Consider the following 21037-nt stretch of genomic DNA (forward strand, 5'->3'; position numbering starts at 1 on the left):
GTCGGGCGGGTCTATCTACGAGGCTTTTGCAGCAAGCCCTCGCTACGAGCAGTACCCCACCCTCGGGCAGCGCGGTGTCGACTGCTTCCTCGTGTGCAAAAAAGAAGGCGTCGCCACGCACGTTGTGCGTCTCAGCTCGAGTCTCGACCGGCAGTTGGACGATCTGAGCATCGCGGTTGCCGCCGACGAGGCTGCCGACGATCCTGCAGCAGTCTTTCATTGCATTGTGCCCGTTTCTGGCCCAGGGCCACGGCGGTTCAAGCTCCTGCGCGGCTTCACGGACAGCGCCTGGTTTATGTAGCTGTAGTGTCGATGAACCTCTGCAATCCTAGATGCGATACCAGCGTGCCACGTTATCAAAAAGGCGTTTCGTGTTTCAAAGTGCATCTTCGCGCGGGCTCGTGGGACAAGGCGCCGAGAAGGCGGGCGAGTTCGACGAGGGAGTTCCTCGCATGCGGCGATTGCCATTGCCGGCAACGACGCGCGTCCGTCGATGCCATTCTCAACTTCAGTAAAAAAGAGGGGGCCCGGGGACATGTCCGCGCTTCTCTACGCCTTCGTCGTTTATTCCATCGGGGATTGGTCGAAATCAATGACCGCTCGCCGTCTCATTGGCTGTACCTTGTAGTAACGGTCATCCGGATACAGTGGGCAGATACATCGCGTCTCGACGAATGGCCGACCGCGAAGACCAGCTGGTATCCGGATAGGGAGCCCGGCCCGCATCACATCACTTCACTACCTTCTTGATGGTCCTCCAGTCTCTTGGCACGGCCCAGCACGCGCTGGACGCCGCCCTCTCTGCGCTCCAGAGCGCTTCGTCCATTGACATTGCAGTCGTCAACGCGTCCTTGGCCAAGCTAGAGGCCACGCTTTCGGCCCTCCGAATGGCCGCCGCGGCGCCGGCGCCAACGCGCGAGGTCGGCTACGGCACCTTGACACGAGCACCGAATGCGACGGACGACCAAGTGCCCGACTCGCAGCCGTCGATCTGGTCTGGCTTTTACAACAAGACGCTGCGGGAGCGCTACGACGTGCTCTCGCTCATGTACCCGTCGGCGCTGCCGTCGCACACGCGCCGTGGCAGCGACGTCGACCAAATGGGCTCGCCCAAGCTTCGTCCGCGCAAGACGAGCATCGGACATGTCCCGAGCATGGCGCTCGAGGAGATCGGCGCGCTGCCGTCGCGGACAGCCAACCTCATGATTGAAAACTGCATCGGCGTCCTCGGCATCCCGCTCGGGTACGCTCGTCTCTCTCTTCTGCGACTCATGCCTTCAGCGATCTAGTCTCGGGCTCAACTTTGGCGCAGCCTCTCGGTGCCCATGGCCGTCGAAGAGCCGTCCGTCGTCGCGGCCGCGTCCAGCGCCGCCAAGCTCATTGCGGCCTACGGTGGCGGCTTCCACACCGAGACGTCGGGCAACATCATGACGTCGCAGATCCAGCTGCTCGACACCGTCGATATCCCTGCAGCGAAGGCAGCGATTGCCGCGCACCGCGACTACCTTGTCGAGTATGCCAACACCAACTTGTGCGCCAACATGAAGCGCCGCGGCGGTGGCGTGCTCCACGTGTATGCGCGCGAGACCGCGCCGCTCGCGCCGTCGACGGCGCCGGGCTGGTACGCCGGCTACGACGACGAGCTCGTCGTGCGTCCGAGCGGTGACGCGCCGACGCTTGTCGTGCACATTGACGTGGATGTGTGCGAGGCCATGGGCGCCAACATCGTCAACACGATCGCCGAAGGGCTCTCGGCCGAGGTTGCGCGGATTACGCAATCCCGCGCCGGTCTGCGCATCCTCACGAACCTCTGCGTGGCGCGGCGCGCGCGGTCGTCGTTCTCGCTGCCGATTGCGTCCTTGGGCTGGAAAGGCGCCGCGGGCATGACGGTCGCGAGCCGCATCGTCGAAGCCAACGACTTTGCGATCAACGATCCGTTCCGCGCGGTCACCAACAACAAGGGCATTCTCAACGGCATTGACGCGGCCGCCGTCGCGACGGGCCAGGACTGGCGCGCGATTGAGGCCGCCGCGCACTGCTACGCGTCTCGCCACGGCCAGTACACGAGTTTGACCAAGTACGCGATCCAAGGCGACAAGCTTGTCGGGACGCTCGAGCTGCCTATGTCGGTCGGCTCGAAGGGTGGCGCGCTTCAGACGCATCCGGGGTACGCGGCGACGCATGCGATTCTCGGCCGGCCCTCGGCGCAAGCGCTCGCGGGTATCCTCGTCAGCGTTGGCCTGGCCCAAAACTTTGCCGCCGTTCGCGCCCTCGCCATCACGGGCATCAACCAGGGGCACATGGCTCTGCACGCGCGCAACATTGCCGTCGCAGCCGGCGCGCCCAACGAACTCGTGACCGAGCTCTGCGGTACATTGCGATCGTCATGCACTCATCTTGATACGCTGATACTGTAGCCTACATGCTCGCGCGTGGCAGCATCAGCATCGAGACGGCCAAGGCGTACTTGACGGCCCACGCCGTGTACAAGGACATTGCGCTCGCCGAGTCGCCGGCCGCACCGCGCCGCCCGAGCATGTTCTACGTCGAGGTCGACGTCCCTGGCCTGGCCAAGCCCATTAGCGTCAACCTCGCGTTCATGTCGCTCTCGGCGCCGCAGACGATCGTCGTGACCAAGCCGAGTGGCACGACGCCGATGCAGACGCAGCTGCTCGGCGACAAGGGCTACCTCCAGCTCCAGCGCATGTTCACGTTCCTCGCGCAGATGAAGGTCATCGTCGTCGACGAAGCGTCCGACAATGCGCGCGCCAACCTCGAGCTCCAGAACAAGCTCCTTCTACTCTCGATCCTCCTCAACGTCGTGACGTACCAGCTCCAGCGGCAGCACCCGCAGGTCGTGCACGAATTCATCTCGAACTTGCTCGCCGCCGACGTCGAAGCGGCGGGGCCGTGGGCTGACGCGCACTTTGCATCGGCCAAGGACGACCCATTGCTCAGCACCGGCCTCCCTCTGCTGCTCGCGATCTGGCAAGTCTTTACATACCACGTCGAGCAAGAAGTGTCGAGCCCGCTGCTTCAGCAAGAGCTTCTCCAGGAGCAGTGCCATTTGCTCGACTCGATCGCGCATTGGGTGCCACCGCCCGTCGCGTTGGCCAAGGAGGCAGCGTTTGCTGCCTACATGGAAAAGCATGCCAAGCGGTGGCAAGCGTCCATGTTCCTCCTCATCGACTGTTTGGCGCTGGACCACGCCAAGCTCACGCCGGCCCGCGTCGACTTTGTCAAGCGCGTCGGCCGCTACATTGAGTGGGAAGGCATGGTCGCCCACGACATGGCCCGGTACGAGCGCGCGCTCGCGGCCGCCGACGAGCGCAACGTCTGCGTCTGGTTCAAAACGACCTTTTGCGCGACGACCGACGTGAGCGACGCGCTATACGTTCCGTGGCCTCTCGGAAGCCCACGCGCAGACGGCGCACACTGCGCTCTTTGCCAACGCGGATCAAGACACGGCGGCGCTCGTCCACGTCGCAGCGCTCGATGCGATCATGAGCTTCATTCACGCGCATTACGACGGGCTTGGCCGCAAGATGTCGTCTCCAAGACGACCGTCGCAAAAAGACGACCGTCGCAAATGTGTAGTCGCCGTCGTGGGAAATCGTCACGTGCGTGTGCTACCATAAACATATATATATAGAAAGACTAGCCGACAAGATTGTCGTCTACCTGAATGGCCAGCGCCGACGCGAGTGACTGCGTCGCGCCGTCGAACGCGAGGACGGGCACGACTGGTGACGCCGTCGAACGCGAGGACGGGCACGACTGGTGACGCCGTTCGAGGCGGAAGGCCTGGCATGGCAGCAACGTGCGGTGGCACGGCGGAGCATCGCTTGTCCACGTAGACGTCAGGAAAGAGGATGCGCCATGACTTGAAGGCCTTGAGCGTCGCCTCCTTGACGGCCCACCTACCGAAGCGAATGGCGGACGGCGACGGTGGCCGAAGACGTTACCGCGAGGCGAGGAACTGGGTCTGGTTGGTCACGCCCTGAACAGAGTCGTCGGCGAGCAGCCCTTGGAAGTGAGCAATCTCCTTTGGATGCAGATACCGCTTCAAGAAGCGGTCGCCGTACGCGCAGTAGGACTGGCGCAGGCGCGCGGTCTTGACGAGGTCGACGCCGACGCCGTAGATGCCCATGGAGCTGGCGGCGGATTGGGCAATATCCTAGCATATCCTACGATTACAGCCAATCATGATGCATATTGGTCGGCTTTTTTCACCCCATTTAAGCAAGGAGCGACCTGGGTCCTGGACACATGGCACGCTGCAGTACCCCATATGCGTAGCATGCTCGATACGATTCAACTCGAGAAAAGAGGATGCTGCATGGCTAGCAAAAGGACAACATAGCCCTGCATGTACCGAATGGGAAGGGCCAACAGGTGCGTGAAATTAGTGCTATGGAGCTTACCATGGCTCAGTGCACCAATCGCTTGGCGGCAAGTCCGTAGGAGCGTTGGGATTGGTTGGAGAGCTGTGCATTTCGCCGCTTTTCTACGAATCAAATGCGTTGGAAGTTGAAACAGCCAAAACAACCCAGCGACCCAAATATATACCCGTATATCCATTTTCACACGACCCGTATCATGGACCGCGGGCGGGACGTCATCGAGCGTCGTGACGGCCGTCGCCAACGTCAAGGTACCGGGCACGACCTCGAGCGACTCGGCTATGGAAGAGGCCGGCTGCGGCTGCCAAAAGCTCACCAAGAAGCAACGCATGATCGGCTTTGGCATCTGCTTCGGCCTTGGCTACGTCATTAGCTTCATCGTACGACCGCTCAGCCTCTCGTACCCGTCGTCTCATGTTGCGTGAGCCTAGTCGACCTTTGCGCTGCTTGCTGGGTCGCGCAACGGTGCCAAGTTTGGCATTCTCTACTCGCTCGGCAACATCATTGCGCTCTGCGGGTATGGACGAAGTGCTGGGAATGAGCACCGCGAATGGCCCTTCTCTAGGTCAGGCTTTCTCGTCGGACCGGCGCAGCAAGTCAAGCTCATGATGAAGCCCGTTCGGCGCATTGCCGCCGCGATCTACGTCAGCATGATCGTGCTTGTCCTCGTGCTCGCCATTCTGGTACACTCGTTCGGCAACCATCGTTGGATCCAAGCATAATACTGCCTAGGCACCGCACCTCGGGCTGCTTATTCTGATCTTGGTGATGATCCAGTTTGGCGCCGCTGTGTGGTACGATCCTTGCACATGAGGCCCTTCCCTGACGCCATGATGCTGCACAGGTACTCGGCGAGCTACATTCCGTACGGCCGCAAGATGATCACGTCGCTGGGCTCGAAGTGCATGAAGTCGATGGCGTAGACTTGCCTCACAAATACACGCTCCGAATTACGCTGCATATAATGATGTCCCTTCCATTGCCTAGTACCCACGCTCCCACTCGACCAAGTAGCTCAGCGCCGAGTTGGAGAGGTACAGCCACAGGTTTTCAAAACACGTCCGCGACGTCCTCGGCCATGCTGAGCGCAGCAACATGCGGCGTGATCGTCACGAGCGGATGCGTCCAGAGCACCGAGTCGATCGGGAGCGGCTCGACGGCAAACACATCCAGGACAGCACTCGAGAGCCACTTGCGCTTGAACGCGTTCACAAGCGACGCTTCGTCAATGACGTCACCGCGGCCGACGTTGATAAAGCACGCCTTCTTCTTCGCACAGACCCGGAGCACGTCGCCTGAGAGGCAGTGCCGCGTCGCCTGCGTGCTCGGCAGCACGTTGACGACATAGTCGGCGCGGGACAAGACGTACTCGAGGTTTTCCGAGACTTCAATGCCGCAGTCGATGCCCGCGTGGTGCGCAATGTCCCGTTTGAGACCCACGACGCGAAAGCCGGCGTTGAATACAAGCTTGCCGATCGCCATGCCAATGTCGCCAAAGCCAAGGATGCCGACCGTCACCTCTTTAAAGTGCCGGTACCGCATCTCGAGCGGTCGGAACTCGCGCTTGGCCTGGAACTGCACCGCGTGCATGAAATGGCGCTCCTTTGCAATGATCCACCTGCCAGACGCAGAGGTCGATGAGCTCAGATGCGAAGCAAGCAAAAGGTACCCGAGGACATACTGCGCCATGTGCACGCCCATGATGCCGCCGGCGCGCGTGAGGGCAAAGTTGCGCTTCTCTTGGTGCAAGAGCGCGTCGACGCCAGCAAACGTCGACTGCATCCACTTGAGATTGCGCGCGACGGGAAGGACCTTGAGACACGCCTTGGGGTCCCCGAGAAGCACTTGCGAGTCTTCAATAAGCTTCATGAGCATCGTGTCTTGCGGGTCGATCTCGGACGGGTTGATGGGTGTGAACGTGATGCGCTCGAGCAGCTGCGGGAACGACGACATCTTCTTGAGCACAACGTCGCACAGGTTGGGGATCGTCGAGATGACGGGCACGTGGATCGTCGCGTCGCTAATGTAGTGGCCTTCGTGCGGCTTGGTGAGCTGCGCGCTATATTTGCACATGAGAAACGGAGATCGTCTTGCATGGCGATTGCGCGTACCTGTACAGTCGCTGGAGACGGTAGCCGCCGACGCCGAGGATACCACGGATCTCAATCTGGCTCAGCCCCATGGCCATGAGGTTGCGGATCATCGCGTTGGCCTTTTCGTACTCGTGCTCGCCGAACTTGGACTTGAGCGCAGCGTACTCGGTCTGAATCTCTTGGACGCGCTCGATACCGAGCCGCTCAATGACTCGCGACGCAGCGCGCGTCGTCTTCATCTCGCTCGTCAGTGGGCACTTGGACGGTCGAAGCGGCTTCATGACCTTACCCATCTTGTCGCCGCCCTTCGTATGCTTGGCAATCTTGCGGTTGAGCTCGACAAACTCCATCTCGTCAAACTCTTCCATGTCTTCGACGTTCTGGCCGTCGTGGTCGCCGGACTCGGCGTGGCCGCTACCGTCCGCCGCAGACAGATGCATGAGAGAGTCGTCGCGTAAGCTGTGGGCCTCGTCGAGGCGGCGCTGGGCCGCGTACTCGTCGGCCTTGGCCTCGTCCATCGCTCCTCGCCTGGTGTATTCTTCCGAAATCCCCGTGCCAATATGGTCGAATTAGGACTTTGTGGCCTCAACATAGGTCGACTCGGCCAAAAATAGCAACCATCTGACCCCAACGACCACTTGTATTTTCTATTAAACATGGCGCCCATGCTTAAAACTGGCATGACGCCACATTTCATTTGACGTGGCGGTTCAAGTGCAGTTACGCCATGCCCGTCCCTGGGTTCCCGTCGCTCGGTGTCTCCGCCGCCAGCCTCGTGGCCTGGAAGGACGAGCTGATGGCGCAAGGACGCCTATCACCGTCGATGACGACCAGCGACGTCTGCGAAAGCGTCGTCAAGCCTGCGACATTTGGCCTCAATATGTCGTTTGCCGAGACGATGGCAGCGCCAGCCATCGCACCGGCGACGCACTTTGTATCCCATGCGTGGAAGTATGCGTTCGTGGACCTCGTCGCTGCGATCGAGATCTTTGCACTCGCTGAAGGCGGCGAGTACCCGTACTTTTGGCTCGACTTGCTCGTCGTCGACCAGCACAACGCGCCGAGCCGGCCGCACACGTGGTGGTCCACGACGTTCGTGTCGGCCATTGGCGCCATTGGCAAAGTCGTGCTCGTGTTCTCGCCGCTCTTGGATCCAATTCCGCTCTCGCGCGCGTGGTGTCTCTGGGAACTCTACGCGTCGATCCAGGCCGAGGCGAGCGTTGCGCTGGCCATGCCCACGGAGCAGTGGACACAGTACCGCGTTCAGTTGCGCGAGAACCGCCATGCTGTGCTGCAGTCGGTCGAGCACCTCGATGCGCGTCGCGCCGAGGCCTATAATCCGGATGACAAGGCGGCGATCTTTGCGGCGATCGAGGCGATGCCAACCGGGTTTGACGGGCTCAACGACCGCGTCCGGCAGCTCGTTGCCGGCATTCTCCTCGTCGGCGCTGCGCGGCACGCGTGCCAAGACGGCGATCTCCACGGTATCGCCGACGTGCTGGCGCTCTCGCCCAACGTCGACTTGATGACGTCGACGTTTACGCCCTTGGGCATCGCGGCCGATATGAACTCGCCACTCGTGGGCGACTTTTTAATCGGACGCGGCGCCGACGTCAACGCGCCGATGGTCGGCGGTGACACGCCGCTCCACGTCGCATGCCGCGCCGGCAACGTGGACATGGTACGATTGCTTTTGCTGGCCGATGCCGACGTGACGCGTTGCAATGCCGCGGGGCGCACGGCACTGGAAGAAGCCATCGACGCCACCGCGTCATCACATCCTACTGCGATGGCCGCACTCTATGACGCGACGTCATCCTTGGGGCAGGCCAAGCGATCGCAGCTCCAAGCTGCGGTGGACGTTGCGGCCAAGGCGCTCTCGTCGCTGACGAAAAATGACGTGACCGAGCTCAAGTCGTTCAACCGACCGCCGCAGGTGTGCGCTGTCGTCATGCAGTGCGTAGTGTTGATATTGGGTCTTGCACCACCGTCAACGCCAACAGGTGACTACTGGGAGATCGCCAAGCGCAAGCTCTTTTCAAATCCGCACTTTGTTAAAGAGCTGCTTGGCTTCGATTTCGTCAACGAGCTCGAAGGCACGGACGCAGAGGTGATCCCAGAGGTGCTGGCGCTCACAAACGACCCGCTGCTGGACCCGACGACCGCCAAAAATGTCAGTGTGACGATGTGGGCGTGCAGTCTCTGGGTGCGCGCCTACCTTGTGGCGCACGAGCTCCGACACGACGTTGACGCTAGCGCCGTGGCGGCCCATGCAGCAGCCAATGCGTCCGACGCGGCATCCGCCGACGACATGGCCAACGACCATGTTCGCCGCTGCAAGGAGTGCATTGAGGTTCTCCAAGAGCACATGGCGAGAGCTCTCTCTCTGGCCCAAGCGAGTTCTTGCCCCGCGCTCGACGAGGATACCATCGGGCCCGAAAGACTTCTTACGACAGAAATGCCTGCCGAGTCAACCACCGAAGGTAACGCACCGGAGATGGTGGTGTCCGAGTCCCCCTTGGAGGTTCCCACGTAGTGGTTCAAATAAACACATGACACGAGTCTCGATTGCATTTCCTACTTGCGACGAAGGGCATGGGCTGACTAAACAATCCATAAAGGGTGCATGAATGTTGGCATACCTGGCATGACAGAACCTTGGATCTATGAATAGCTTAAAGGCAAAATGCCCAAGGACAGGACCGATGAGAACGAATCGCGCAAGGCGTCGCTGGCAACCCAGTTTGCGATCACGCTTGCCAGCGAGGCGTTTGCCCATGTTGTGGCCGAGAACGGACCGACGGTCGTCAACTGCCGGCGCCTTTTGATGACGCCGCCCGCCGAGCGTACGCTCGAGGACGTCCACATTGCAAGCCCCTCTTCGTCCGGAGCGATTCCATCCTCATGCAAACGTAGATCAAGGTGTTTTTTCACCGGTCCAAAATTGGCAAGTACTGCAGCCACCTCGACCTGCGTACGTCGTCGGCTCGCGTCCTCTTCGCAGACTCGTTTCGGTAGACAAGGAAACCGAGTTTTACAAGGCGCTCGAGCTCATGACGTTCGAGACGCCCGAGACGCCGATTTTTCGCCAAGTAGCTCGAGCATCTCATTTCGCAACGCGCATCCATGACGCTAGGGCGACGTCGGGGACCGGTTTTACGTGATTTTGTCCGGCCACGGTAGGCTATCATGGCGACTTCTCGTGGGCACCCTTGTTGTATTCTTATGCTAGTGCAAGTGCGCAAGCTCAGCAAGCACAGCGATCCGCCCATCGAACGCGTGCTCTGCGACCTCGAGCCGGGCGAGTGCTTTGGCGACCGCGCGCTTGTCGGCGACGGCGAAGACGCGCACCCGCGCGAAGGTACGATCTATGTAGTTGTCGTCACCGACTAACTAAAAGGGTAGCGACGGTCGTGACGCTTACACCGATCGTCGAGCTTGCGTTCATTGGCAAGGCCGCGTACAGTGCGATTCTACGCGAGAAGCCCAAGGAGATGTACATCGCCAAGCAGATCTCGCTCGAAGTCGCCAAGCGCTTCCGCTCCAACAAGGACATTGTCCGCGCCATCTTTATGCAGCCCGCGGCCGACCGCACGGAGCGGGACCTCAAGTTTGCCGTCGAGTATCTCAAAAGCGTCAAGTTTTTCGCGCGCTTTTCGTTTGAAGTGCGCAAGCTCCTCTGCAAGGCGCTCCGACTTGTGTCTGCGTGGACCAATACGACCGTCTTCCAAGAAGGCCAGCGCGGCCACCACTTTTACATTCTCTTTAGCGGCGCCGTCGAGGTCCGCGTGGCGACAACCAATCGGTACGCACTTCCCAATCAACCAGTGTATTTTGTATATAAGTGTAGGATCAACGAACAAGTCTCGACGGTCGTCGCGACGCTCAAGGAGGGCGAAACCTTTGGCGAGCTCGCCTTGTCGGAAGAAAATGGCGTCCGCCGTGCGACGGTGGTGCGAGCCAAGCCCTTTAGCTCGTTTTTCGAGCAGCATTGACATGGTGCGTAGACGAGCGTCGACTACACGGAGCTGCTCACGCTGAGCCGCGACGATTATGGGCCGCTCGTTCAAAAGTACCAAAACCAAAGCCACACCGAGTACGTGCGCCTCTTGCAGAGCAACCCGGTCTTCTCCGGGCCCGAGTGGGACGTGGCGACGATCGAGGCCATGTGCTCGGTCATGGTCGAAAAGTACTTTGCGTACCGCGGTGAAATTTGCAAACAAGTCATTCCTTTAAATCCGACGGCAGGACGTCATTTTGGCGTTGTGGGTAGGGCTCGCGCGCCAACGAAATGTACGTGGTCGTGCGCGGCGAGTGCGTCGCGAAGCACAAGACTCTCGACCCGTTCACCAAGCAGGTCGGCAATTGGTCGCAAAACCATATTTCGGTGACAACCGAGGCGTAGGACATTCTCATTGAAGTCGCTCGGTATGGCCCCAACACCGTCATGGGCTGCGCCGAGTACTACGCCTCCGTCAGCCAGCTTTCGCATCATGCCGACGTCTATTAGGGCGACGGCCGGCCGCTTTAACGATATTTTTACCCGCCATGCGACCATTTGTGCCGAGAGCCCCGTCAAGGTGATTGCCGCGCAATGACGTCGCGTGACCGTCCTCGTAGGTGCTCGTGCTCTCGCGCTTTGACATATTCCACTTGCTGTCGCCAGAGGCGCGCGCGAGCTTACAGCGCTGCGGCTCGGACGAACAGGTCGGGTCCATTGACAACCGAGTCATGAAGACGATCGTGTGGGAGAAGTACCGAAAAGAGTTTCTTGTCGAGGCGCTCAAGCCGTTGGCGTCGCTCAAACGGCACACGGCGAGCTTGACGCTCGATCCGCTGCCGAAAACCATGAGTCTCGAAGGCCGGCCGCTCCTGCCAGTCGGCGAGCTCCATATTTACGCCAAGCCGCGGCTCAAAGCGTCCGCATCCACCGGCAGTCTACCGGCGACGACGCGTCGACTGCACACGAGCAACGGCTCGAGCACGACGCGCGCCAAGCGCGATAGCGACGTGCACTTGCACGGTACCCGGCGCATTTCGCTCTTGCCGCCCACGATGGCCAAGCACCGAGCGTCGACCGTCGATGTCCTCGCCGTGGACCCTCTCGACGGCACCTGCGTCAACGATGCACCCGACGACCTCGACGACGACGACGACGACAAGCCGCTCACGCACTTTAACCCGCTTCGCGCATCGTTGCCAGCGACGCCGCTCCACCACGCGACTCGACAATTCTTATGGCAGCCGCTGCACGGCGTGCCGCACCCGTTTGCACTACTAGGGTACGCCCGGCCAACGACCGACGGGCTCGGCGCGATCGCGTTCCGCGTCTGTGGCAAGTTTAACGCGATCGAGCCGGCGCTGCAGCTCTTCCACGCGATTGGCGCCATCGACGTTGCGCAGCCCCTGGCTGGTCTCGACTGCAACGGGTTTCTCGTCTTCAAGGACGGCGACGTGGCCATGGTGCTTCGCAGCCAGCACGGCGTCGTGCTCGAGGATCCAAGTCTGCGCGACACAAAGCGCCGCCTTGTCAGCGATACGCGGCAAGAAAAGGTGTGGAAAGACGCCTTGTCCGAGAGCCATGCGGTCGCTTTGCTCATCAAGCGCGAGAGCGACCCGGTCGTGAGCAGTCAGCGCTACGCGTGCATCGGATTGCCTAATGCGTGGACCACCGACGACGCCCATGTCCACGTGCACGTCTTCCACACGTTTCCAACGCCGCAGAGCGCGATTCGGTACGTTATGTTGCGGGCTTTCTCGGGGGAAATCATCGCATCCGATGTAGACACGCCCGGCACCAAGCCGGTCTGCTCTCTGGGTTTGCCAACAACGCGCTGTACGTGGTACCGCTCTTTGAGTGGATTCACCGGGACGACCTCGAGCGCTACGAAGGTACGACGACGACGATCGTCATCATCCTGGTACAGGGCCGAGGATACAAAACCTAGTGCGCAATGCAGAGCTCGAACACGTCTTGGACGCGAAAACCAATTTTTCAAAATACAGCGGCTGGCGCGCGCGCAAGGAGGCGATGCGGAAGCGCCAAGCTCACCACTTTGGCAAAGCCGTGCCTACCCCCACGGACTAATGCTCGCAACAAACGACTTGATCGACGACCACGTGCCCTTGGGTTCGCGCGGCGACGAGGCGAGGAACGAGCCATACTCCTACGCAGCAGAGTTACAGCAGACGACGACAAAGCATCTTTCATACGTCCACGTCTTCGTCTTCCGAGAGCAACGACTCTTCCAAGTGGTCGCTCTTCGGACTCGCCGAGCTGTCCGAGACGCGCACGTTGGGCGTCAAAGCGACGGCCGGACGGGGGGCCACGACTTGGGGCCGCTTGACGACAAAGTAGATGGAGAAGACGACGCAGCTGATCGCGACGCCCATGGCAACGACGAGTTCGATGCACATGACGATTAAAATCATCTTGCGGTTGATCGGCGGCGTGTCGGGGCTGGGCGGTTGCGTCGCTACACCGGCGCGTCATCCTTCCTGTATAGATCCAAGCGAATACCATCGGCAAGACCCATGTTGATGGCGACGGACGCCGCAAGCGTCGACGAGAGACCCGTCGTCGTCGTGAGCGGCGCACCGGACGTCGCATCAAACTGGTCACAGAAATGGTACTTGTCAACGGACGACAGAAGCGCGAAGGTCTTTTGCAAGAGCACTTGGGCCACCCCCAAGAACGAATTCTAGCACACCCAGTGAACCATCATGAGGCGTCGTCGCCGTCGTACCTTGAGGAAGCCGCGGTAGGCAACATAACTGTGGACAAGCAGCGTGATGCGCGGCACGTCCTCGACCGTGTCTTCTACACACACTACTGTCAACGCCTTGTCCGACAAGGGAGGGCGTACGGCAGGGGTATAGAGCCATGGGAAAATAATCGCAAAAAAAGTTGAAGGTTTGGGGCGTCGGCAGAATATGACCGAGGAGGCCAATCTGCACCGTGTCTACGCGTGATACGTGTAAAGGCATGGTGATATGCACGTGTACCTTGGAGCTCGGTCGCGTACAATGGAAAGAAGCCCTGCACGGTGGGCGACATGGCGTGACTGCTTTGGAAAAACTAGTAAAAAAGCTCATGCCAACGCGCGCGATCAGAGAGGCTTCGAGTACCTTGGCCGATTGGTTCCAGAGACCGTCGGGCCGTGGCGACTGAAGCCGAGCTTTGAGCGCGGTGACCGATCGCTGGAGCGCGTCAATCTCGTGTGCGTGCGGGAGGCCGTCGTTGCAATCAAAGCGAAGCGACCGCGACGCGTGCTTGAGGAGCAGCGTGGCCATGTTGAGAAGCGCCTCGGACGACCGCAACACGATCGCATTGAACTCGACGTCGAGCACGTGCACGTCCGTGGCGCACCTACGTATTGATACGACTTGATACTACTACTTGATACTTGATATGTGTACTTGGGTGTTTTGGAAGCGCCGTCAAAGCAACTCGCGAGGTACAACATGGGCTCGTAGAGGTCTTGGACGACAGACGTGTCGCGGGGGTAGAACCGAGACGCCGCCGCCGCGTACGCGCCTTGGGCAGTCGCGGGAATGTTGAGGCGCTTGATGACCTGCGCGTAGTCGGCAGCGAGCTTCACGGACGCCAAGGCGTCCTTCCAACCAGGCGCGATGGTTGTCATGCTTTCCCACGGGTGCTACAATGAAAGATGAGGACGACAAGGAAAGACGATCGAGATGACCCGAAGGACGAGGAGCGAGTCGTTTGAGGCTTGACGCGATGCAAACAAGTAGTCGTGGAAGCGCCGGAGGGGCGAGTAGACGTCGCAGAGGAAGACCATTGCGTCGTCTGTGTACACGGGCGTGCCCATAGATGTGTCGAGTGGCGCGAGATAGAAGATGCGCATCGCTGTCTCCGCGTGCAGCGGCGGCGCAAGGAGGCCCGACGTCGGTAGCGATTTGTTCGCGTCATCGTTGTGTTCCTACTGTGCATTAGCACCACTTGCATTGCGACGAGAGGTCATGTCGTACCGAATTTGACCAGAACGCAGGACCTGGGTAGTACGTCTTGTTGGTCGGCAGCCAGGCGGACGAGGCGCCGACAGATGGCCCGTAAATGACGTCGGGCATGAACCCGTTGCTCCATTGATGGCGCATGAGGGCGCTAGCACAAGATCACGACCCCATCAACGCAGCAATGTGTCCTACGTGAACTGCTTGGTGGCCAGCGTAAAGTTGCGGTGGGCAATCGCTTGGGCCGCGAGCAGCGCGTCCCGGGCTTTCTAATGCCACGTCGATGAGCGCCGACGACGGAAGCATGCATACAATGTGCTGGAAGCCAATGCTCTCAATGGCGCCAGGTGCGGTCGCGTGCATCTGGTCGTCGTAGTTGGCCTCGAGCACCGCGTACGCGGCCTTGATGATCGCATCGAACTGCGGAATGTCGTTGGTCACGTCGGTCTGGTTGACGAGGCGCATGGCGCTCATGGCCTCGCGCGCTACTATAGGCGGTGGCATCTCGACGACGAGCGCTGAGAGCGTCGCGCCGAAGCCATGGAGCAGCCCGAGGACGAGACCCGTCTTCATGCTGCCTCGCGATATCTTCCTCCTTGTGCTCGGAATAATACCATCGCGCACTTCATACAAACACGCAATGTATTAATTTAATTCTTTACTTGGCAGGTGGAAGGAGGTCAGTTTATTGCCGGCTTTCGATTTTGGACGCAATCAGCAAACGTATGCTCGCTTCCGACAGAGGTCAGTTGATTGCCCATTGCGATCTTCGACTGCCATGTCCCAGCTAGCAAGGAAGCCATGGAACCGTGCATCCTGGCACACAGCCTGCAGGAGCGCGGAGGCCGCCGCAGGCCACAGCAGCGTACGTCCTAGTCACGTGCCATGAGGTCAGGAGCGATCAACCACAAGAGACAGGCCATGAACGTGCTGCCTTGTGGGGCGCAGAACTTGCCGACGGCTCCTGGGAACGGACATGGGCGTGTGGATCACGAACGGCCGCGACGAGGCGATCGAGGTCGCGACCGTTGAGCGAGCGACGATGCGCCAGCTTCGGGACGCGGCGCAAGCCCACTTTGCACTCGCGACCGACGGAAGACCGCTGATGCTCATGGCGAGTGACGGTACCGAGCTTGACTTGGCGTGCGCTGTGCCCGTCGCTTACGCTCGCCACTGGGTAGCGCCTTTGCAACTGCGCCCTCTGCCAGACCCCACGGTCCCCAGCGCAAACAACGAGCGTGTAGAAGGCAGCGTGCAGCGATGCGTCCTGCCCAAGACAACGAGACCGTACACTCTCCAGCTACTCATGAGCCGCCTCCTTCGTCCGATAGCGCACTGCATGGCCGCACCGCGCGTGGCAAGTGAGCGAGCACTCATCCTACCAACGCGGTCGATTGAAAACTATGGCTCCAACGACACCGACGCCGGAGGGTCAGTCCCTGCGACCCAACGAGAAGCAAGTCCGTCGTACTAGAATGTAGAAGCTAATGCCTCTCTCCAATACTCTTGGTTTCACCCAGGTCATACCACCCCGCAATCTACTAGTACCCGTGGAGCGGTTGTTGCTTGCGTATTATGTATGCTTTGTCGTTGGTCGGTCCATTGGTGGGTGATGACGAGGTTGCGAGAAAGGGAGAAAGCCGTTGACGCCGGGTCCCACTTCGAGCCTCCGCCCCACACGATGCTATCGCCGACTTGCCATGCCGAGCGCACTCTGGGTGCTCTTGCCCGATGCGGTGCCCGTTCTCGTTGCGACGCCAACTTGCATCGATGCGTCCGACCTCGCGAGCGTTATCAAGCGCGACTTTTACGCTACGATGCCGACGCTACACCTCTCGGTGCACACCTTTGACGGTCAGCTGCTGCACGCACACGAGCTCCTGCCGCACTTTAACGGCCCAGAGAGCCCTCTCCACATCGCTTTGCTCGAGCCAGAACTGAGTGCGGTCCAAGAAGAGCCATCCCACCTTCGCTTCTACAAGGACGTCGATCTCGCCCGGCTCGCCGACATTGCCGAGCCGTCCAAGCAGCACCTCGTGCTCTTGCAACCGATCCCGGGCTCGCAGCAGACCCGTCTCTTCGTCCGCTCGATCTTTCGGTCGCTCGTGACCGAGATCCTCGCGGTGCCGACCGTGCTGGTCACGGGGCCGGGCAAGTCGAGCTTTCTCATCTACCTTCTCTGGACGCTCGTGTGGACACGTCATCGCGTCCTCGTCTTCTTCAACGATGACGTCGTGCTTTTCAATCCGCTGCACGGCGTGGACGCGATCGAGGTGTTGCCGCCAATGACGGACGACGTGTTTTGGGCCATGGACCTCTATGTGCTTCACGATGCGGCCTCTGTCGATCTGGACGCGATTCCGTTTGGCAAGGTGCATAGCGTCCGTGCTGCTCAGTCGGTGATATCGCGCTGTGCCCTCGCTACGACGCTCGTCGCGCTGCCAGACTGGGATGCCAAAGAGGTGGCGATGGCAACGACCACGTGCGGCGTGCGCACGGCCGCGCCGCTCCAACGCTTCGTCTGTGATCCAGCACGTAGTAGCTAGACACCCCAACGAATCCATCCAGCGTTCGACAGCGTTCGATAAGCGGGCTCGCCAACACGTCGACTTTCCATACTTTTGGCCTGAAAATAGAGATGACGTGGCAGCACGAGCGACGCGTGAGGCAGAATATCGAACGGGCCTGTCTCAACGCCACGATCTCGTCGACCGCCCACGCGGTCGAAAGCTGTCTGCATTCTCGAATTTGCAGCCTCAGTGAGAGACAGCATGGCTATCGGCTTTGGGTTGGAGTTTGTCAACGGCAAGTGGGTCCTGCGCTCGCGCCCGATCGAGGTGCCCGGCGCTGGTCGCGAGGAGCGCTCGGCCCAAGAGGCCGCCATCATCGACGCGGTCGAAGACGCCATTACCCGCTCGCTCCAGGACAGTCTTGCAAAGCGCAAAAGCCTCAAGCCGTTCTTCCTCGCCCTGCCGGATACTGCACTTGCCTACGACGGTCCGTGGCTCACCTTGACGGTGCAGCACCCGCTTTTGACGGATATGGCCAAGATTTACCTGCGCCAGTGCTTCTTTGACGTGGTCGACACGCTCGTTAGCACCAAGATGATGATTCTCACGGGCGACGATGGCGTCGGTCAGTCGGTCTGCCTCCTGTACCTCTTGTGGCAGCTCGTCGTCCAGAAGACGCCCCGCGTACTCTACCTCCACGGCGACGACACGGTGCTGTACGACGGCCTCCGCGGTGTCTTTGAGTACGACACGGTGGAGAACCTGCCCCACACGCACGACATTACGTTTTGGGGCAGCCTCAACGTGCTCGTCGACACGAAGGGCAAGACGCCTGCGGACCTGGCCTTTCTGCCGCGCGGCGCGGCGCACCGCTTGGTGCTGGCGGCTGGCCCGGCCGAAATAGCCACCGTGCAGCCCATCTGGGACCAGGCGGTCGTCTACGAGCTGCCCGCGTGGAGCCAAGCCGAGCTCGACGCCCTTGCCGCGGGCCACTCGGACCAGCAGTAGGCACTTGCCCAAGCGGTTATTGACGATGAATGTATGACCTTGCATGCGATGGAATAGTGTTGTCTTGGGTCGAAGGGCGCTGAGCTCGGCGTGCACCAACCTGCCTGCGGGTTGCCTTGGAGAAGAGCAGCAACGAAGCGGTCGCCGGCCACGGGATCAACGACGTCATGACGACTGAAGCAGTTGCATGCGGAACAGTAGAGCAGAAAGATGAATCGATCTACCAAGTCGCTGACGTAGCATGAGGTAGCATGACCAGCCAAAGGTCGGTTGCTGGTTCTTGCTGGAAGGCCGCAACCAAGTTGGAGCACACTTGGCCGTTTGACCTCTTTAAATGCATATCCGAATCCTCTTTACCCATATACACTCTGCAAACCGATACTCCATTGAATTTAAAGCGCAGCAGCATGAGCGGCAAGTACGTCCGCGACCATGAGGTTCATGGATGACGGAAGATGCGTGTGCTAGGTCGAGCGATGCCAAGTGGGCAGGTGGCTACACGGAGGCTGAGATGCAGGCCTTGGCCTTCCGGCGGCGTATGAAGGAGGAAGCGGCGAACCCAGCCTTGAAGCGCGATGCCAAGAAGAAGAAGAAGAAGCACAAGAAGAAGCACAAGAAGACCAAGGTCGACGAGTTTGGCCGCGATATCCCGTCGAAGCGCCAACGATCCAGCTCGATCTCGAGTACGTCGTCGGCGAGCTCCGTCGAGAGCCTGCCGCCGGAGGACCCGTTTCGCCCCGACGTACGTCATTCCCATCCGTTCTACCCTCGATCTGACGTGACTACGATGCATCCTATTAGATGGATGAAAACCGCCACCATGCCCGGTACGGCCGCAACTGCCCTGCATCAGCAGCTCATATGTGATCTAGAAAACCCCGCCGCCAGCCCAGTCGGAGTCGCAGCCGAGGTCGAAGTCGCAGCCGAGGCCGCAGCCATCGGCAAAGCCGCAGTCGAAGCCGCAGTCGGAGTCGCCAACAGAGACGTAGTCGGAGCCGTAGCCGCAGCCGTGGCGCAAGCCGTCGCCCGTACGTGGACGTTTCCAAACGGGACTGGACGCATGACGCGTACATGAACCGAAGCCCGAGCCCGATGCGCCAAGTTGATCCTTTCTACAAACCCGAGCCGGAAGCATGGGTCTCCCGCGCTGGCGGTGTCTACATCCCCAAAGCCTAGCGCTAGCAAGCATACTTGCAGTGTACGATACCGCCAATCTTCTTCGCGATTTCGGCGCCCATCTCCGTTCCGAGCTCATCCATCGAGCTTGTCAGAATCAACCTCGTCGGCCTTTCTCCATCTTCGCTTTCAACCAATTTGCACTTTAAAGTTGGCGGGAAGCACGCGCCAGGCATGCCAAGGGTGCATGCATACTCGCGCCAAGCAAGTCTCTTGAAAAACGCGTTTAAACCGGCACTATAATCGGGGAAGCGGGCAGCGGTAATTGATGCAAAGGCGTCAGAGTATCGTGGTGGCTTGTGCCATGCCTACACTGGAGACGCCACTCGCGGGTGTAGTTCGTTGTGGTGCGTTCAACCCAGTGCGTTTAACCAATCCATTGACGCTTGCGACCACGGCGTTCAAATCCTCTTTAACGCGTTAAAGAGACTCTGACGCAACCACTTGCGTTCGGGAGCCTTCCAACGGCAACCATGTGGTCGGTGGCAGTATAAACGATGGTGGGTCACTTGCCAAGATGAGCGTCGAGACGGCTGGCTGCTCGAGTCGGCGCGGCTTTGCCATCAAAGTGCACCATGAGCCAGCGCCGGCAGCACCTGCGACGCGCGCGCTCTGGCTGAGCTGCGTCCTCGGCGGCGCGTCCACGTCGCTGGCGACAATCGGGTCCAACCCCATGGAGGTCGTCAAGACGCGCATGCAGCTCCAGGTACGTACATGCCATTGTCCTCCATGCGTTGCAATAGCCTCTCATATGGCCATGGACAGGGCGAACTCATGGCACGCAGCAGTACGCCAGGACGCGTGCTCTACCGCAATTTTGCGCACGCGTTGTACACGATTGCGCGCACCGAAGGCGTCGTGGGCATCCAGCGCGGTCTCGCCGCCGGCATGGTCTACAATGTACAGCCTTCGCATGACGCTTCCAGCACCGACGGATCATACTACGTAGGCGATCATGAATGGCCTGCGGCTCGGCAGCTTCGAGTCCTTTCAAAACCTTCTCGGTGCCTCGGACCCGAACGCGCCGCTCTTCATGGCACGCAACGCAGTCGCAGGCGCGCTCTCGGGTATGTACACCAACTGGCGCACCAGAACGGTGCTTCTCACACGATTGCGCAGGTCTGCTCGGTGGCATTGTCGGGTCGCCCTTCTATCTGGTCAAGACGCGGCTGCAGGCGCAGAGCTCGACGTCCTCCGTGAATGCGCAATACCATTACCGCTCCATGGTACGAGAGAACGCTTCTCGCGCGACTCAACCCCATCATCCTCATCCAACCAGACGGACGGATTTCGCCAAGTGCTGGCGACAGACGGCGTCGCAGGCTTGTACCGGGGTGCCGGCGGTCAAATGGCGCGGATCGTGGTACCGAGACAGACCCAAGTGTCGACATCTCGTCACGTCGAGTGCGTAGGTCGGGTCGGGCGCGCAGTTGGCGTCGTACTCAAGCGCCAAAGTGTTTGTGATGGACGCACTGGACTTGGCGCCGACCAGCGTCTGGGTCCCCCTCAGCGGTACCCGTTGCGTGTCCACCCGGTGCTTTGCTGATCCTATGTCTTTTTGCTAGCCTCGCTCTTGAGTGGCCTCGCGATATCCGCTTTTATGCAGCCGTTCGACGTGGTTGCGACACGCCTCGCGAGCCAACGCGTCGACGTACGAGGCCGCGGCGCCTTGTACACGGGCGTCTACGACTGCTTCCGCAAGACACTCGCCGCCGAAGGCGTCGTCAACGGACTCTACAAGGGCTGGGCCGCGGGCTACATCCGCGCCGGTCCCCACACCATGCTCGGGTTCCTCATTTGGGAGCAGTTCAAGGACTATGCGACCGCCCATGGCTACTAGAATCGTCGTACTACACTCTATCTAAACCAGTCA

General features: G+C 60.3%; 11 protein-coding genes across 11 annotated transcripts; 8 read left to right on the forward strand and 3 right to left on the reverse strand.

Annotated features, from left to right (window-relative positions):
• Positions 1-749: 749 nt before the first annotated feature.
• On the forward strand, positions 750-3666 carry SPRG_06187 (hypothetical protein; the record flags this gene model as incomplete). The annotated part of the gene is made up of 3 exons (XM_012345577.1): positions 750-1243; positions 1313-2370; positions 2418-3666. The coding sequence occupies 3 exons, from the start codon at positions 750-752 to the stop codon at positions 3650-3652; spliced, it is 2787 nt and encodes a 928-aa protein (XP_012200967.1). The 3' UTR covers positions 3653-3666.
• Positions 3667-3677: 11 nt separating this feature from the next.
• On the reverse strand, positions 3678-4161 carry SPRG_06188 (hypothetical protein; the record flags this gene model as incomplete). Its single annotated transcript, XM_012345578.1, has 3 exons — positions 3966-4161; positions 3762-3920; positions 3678-3708 (listed from the first exon to the last, which is right to left on the reverse strand). Exons 1-3 carry the CDS (start codon positions 4148-4150, stop codon positions 3678-3680), a joined length of 375 nt encoding a protein of 124 aa, XP_012200968.1. The 5' UTR covers positions 4151-4161.
• A 425-nt stretch (positions 4162-4586) lies between these two features.
• Positions 4587-5382, forward strand: SPRG_06189 (hypothetical protein). The gene is made up of 5 exons (XM_012345579.1): positions 4587-4783; positions 4835-4920; positions 4969-5086; positions 5136-5197; positions 5248-5382. Exons 1-5 carry the CDS (start codon positions 4685-4687, stop codon positions 5324-5326), a joined length of 444 nt encoding a protein of 147 aa, XP_012200969.1. The 5' UTR covers positions 4587-4684; the 3' UTR covers positions 5327-5382.
• Positions 5355-7049, reverse strand: SPRG_06190 (hypothetical protein). Its single transcript, XM_012345580.1, has 3 exons — positions 6515-7049; positions 6073-6462; positions 5355-6021 (listed from the first exon to the last, which is right to left on the reverse strand). The coding sequence occupies exons 1-3, from the start codon at positions 7012-7014 to the stop codon at positions 5454-5456; spliced, it is 1458 nt and encodes a 485-aa protein (XP_012200970.1). The 5' UTR covers positions 7015-7049; the 3' UTR covers positions 5355-5453.
• A 174-nt stretch (positions 7050-7223) lies between these two features.
• SPRG_06191 (hypothetical protein) lies at positions 7224-12654 on the forward strand (the record flags this gene model as incomplete). Its single annotated transcript, XM_012345581.1, has 15 exons — positions 7224-8849; positions 9171-9365; positions 9413-9470; positions 9515-9588; positions 9633-9675; positions 9729-9857; positions 9902-10301; positions 10347-10449; positions 10504-10719; positions 10770-10853; positions 10902-10957; positions 11007-11076; positions 11117-12231; positions 12282-12388; positions 12445-12654. The coding sequence occupies 15 exons, from the start codon at positions 7224-7226 to the stop codon at positions 12582-12584; spliced, it is 4416 nt and encodes a 1471-aa protein (XP_012200971.1). The 3' UTR covers positions 12585-12654.
• A 49-nt stretch (positions 12655-12703) lies between these two features.
• Positions 12704-15043, reverse strand: SPRG_06192 (hypothetical protein; the record flags this gene model as incomplete). Its single annotated transcript, XM_012345582.1, has 11 exons — positions 12704-12972; positions 13017-13197; positions 13243-13316; positions 13363-13458; positions 13502-13574; positions 13625-13865; positions 13916-14154; positions 14188-14439; positions 14489-14621; positions 14666-14739; positions 14783-15043. 11 exons carry the CDS (start codon positions 15041-15043, stop codon positions 12704-12706), a joined length of 1893 nt encoding a protein of 630 aa, XP_012200972.1.
• Positions 15044-15446: 403 nt separating this feature from the next.
• Positions 15447-15944, forward strand: SPRG_06193 (hypothetical protein; the record flags this gene model as incomplete). The annotated part of the gene is made up of 2 exons (XM_012345583.1): positions 15447-15594; positions 15802-15944. 2 exons carry the CDS (start codon positions 15447-15449, stop codon positions 15942-15944), a joined length of 291 nt encoding a protein of 96 aa, XP_012200973.1.
• Positions 15945-16170: 226 nt separating this feature from the next.
• Positions 16171-17016, forward strand: SPRG_06194 (hypothetical protein; the record flags this gene model as incomplete). Its single annotated transcript, XM_012345584.1, has 1 exon — positions 16171-17016. One exon carries the CDS (start codon positions 16171-16173, stop codon positions 17014-17016), a length of 846 nt encoding a protein of 281 aa, XP_012200974.1.
• Positions 17017-17211: 195 nt separating this feature from the next.
• SPRG_06195 (hypothetical protein) lies at positions 17212-17988 on the forward strand (the record flags this gene model as incomplete). Its single annotated transcript, XM_012345585.1, has 1 exon — positions 17212-17988. The coding sequence occupies exon 1, from the start codon at positions 17242-17244 to the stop codon at positions 17986-17988; it is 747 nt and encodes a 248-aa protein (XP_012200975.1). The 5' UTR covers positions 17212-17241.
• Positions 17989-18386: 398 nt separating this feature from the next.
• SPRG_06196 (hypothetical protein) lies at positions 18387-19308 on the forward strand. Its single transcript, XM_012345586.1, has 4 exons — positions 18387-18406; positions 18457-18730; positions 18790-18815; positions 18861-19308. The coding sequence occupies exons 1-4, from the start codon at positions 18396-18398 to the stop codon at positions 19162-19164; spliced, it is 615 nt and encodes a 204-aa protein (XP_012200976.1). The 5' UTR covers positions 18387-18395; the 3' UTR covers positions 19165-19308.
• A 373-nt stretch (positions 19309-19681) lies between these two features.
• Positions 19682-21004, forward strand: SPRG_06197 (hypothetical protein; the record flags this gene model as incomplete). Its single annotated transcript, XM_012345587.1, has 7 exons — positions 19682-19870; positions 19930-20064; positions 20114-20231; positions 20284-20390; positions 20444-20527; positions 20577-20676; positions 20730-21004. 7 exons carry the CDS (start codon positions 19682-19684, stop codon positions 21002-21004), a joined length of 1008 nt encoding a protein of 335 aa, XP_012200977.1.
• Positions 21005-21037: the final 33 nt, after the last annotated feature.

Source organism: Saprolegnia parasitica (assembly GCF_000151545.1).
Source record: "Saprolegnia parasitica CBS 223.65 unplaced genomic scaffold supercont2.24, whole genome shotgun sequence".
NCBI lineage: Eukaryota > Oomycota > Saprolegniomycetes > Saprolegniales > Saprolegniaceae > Saprolegnia > Saprolegnia parasitica.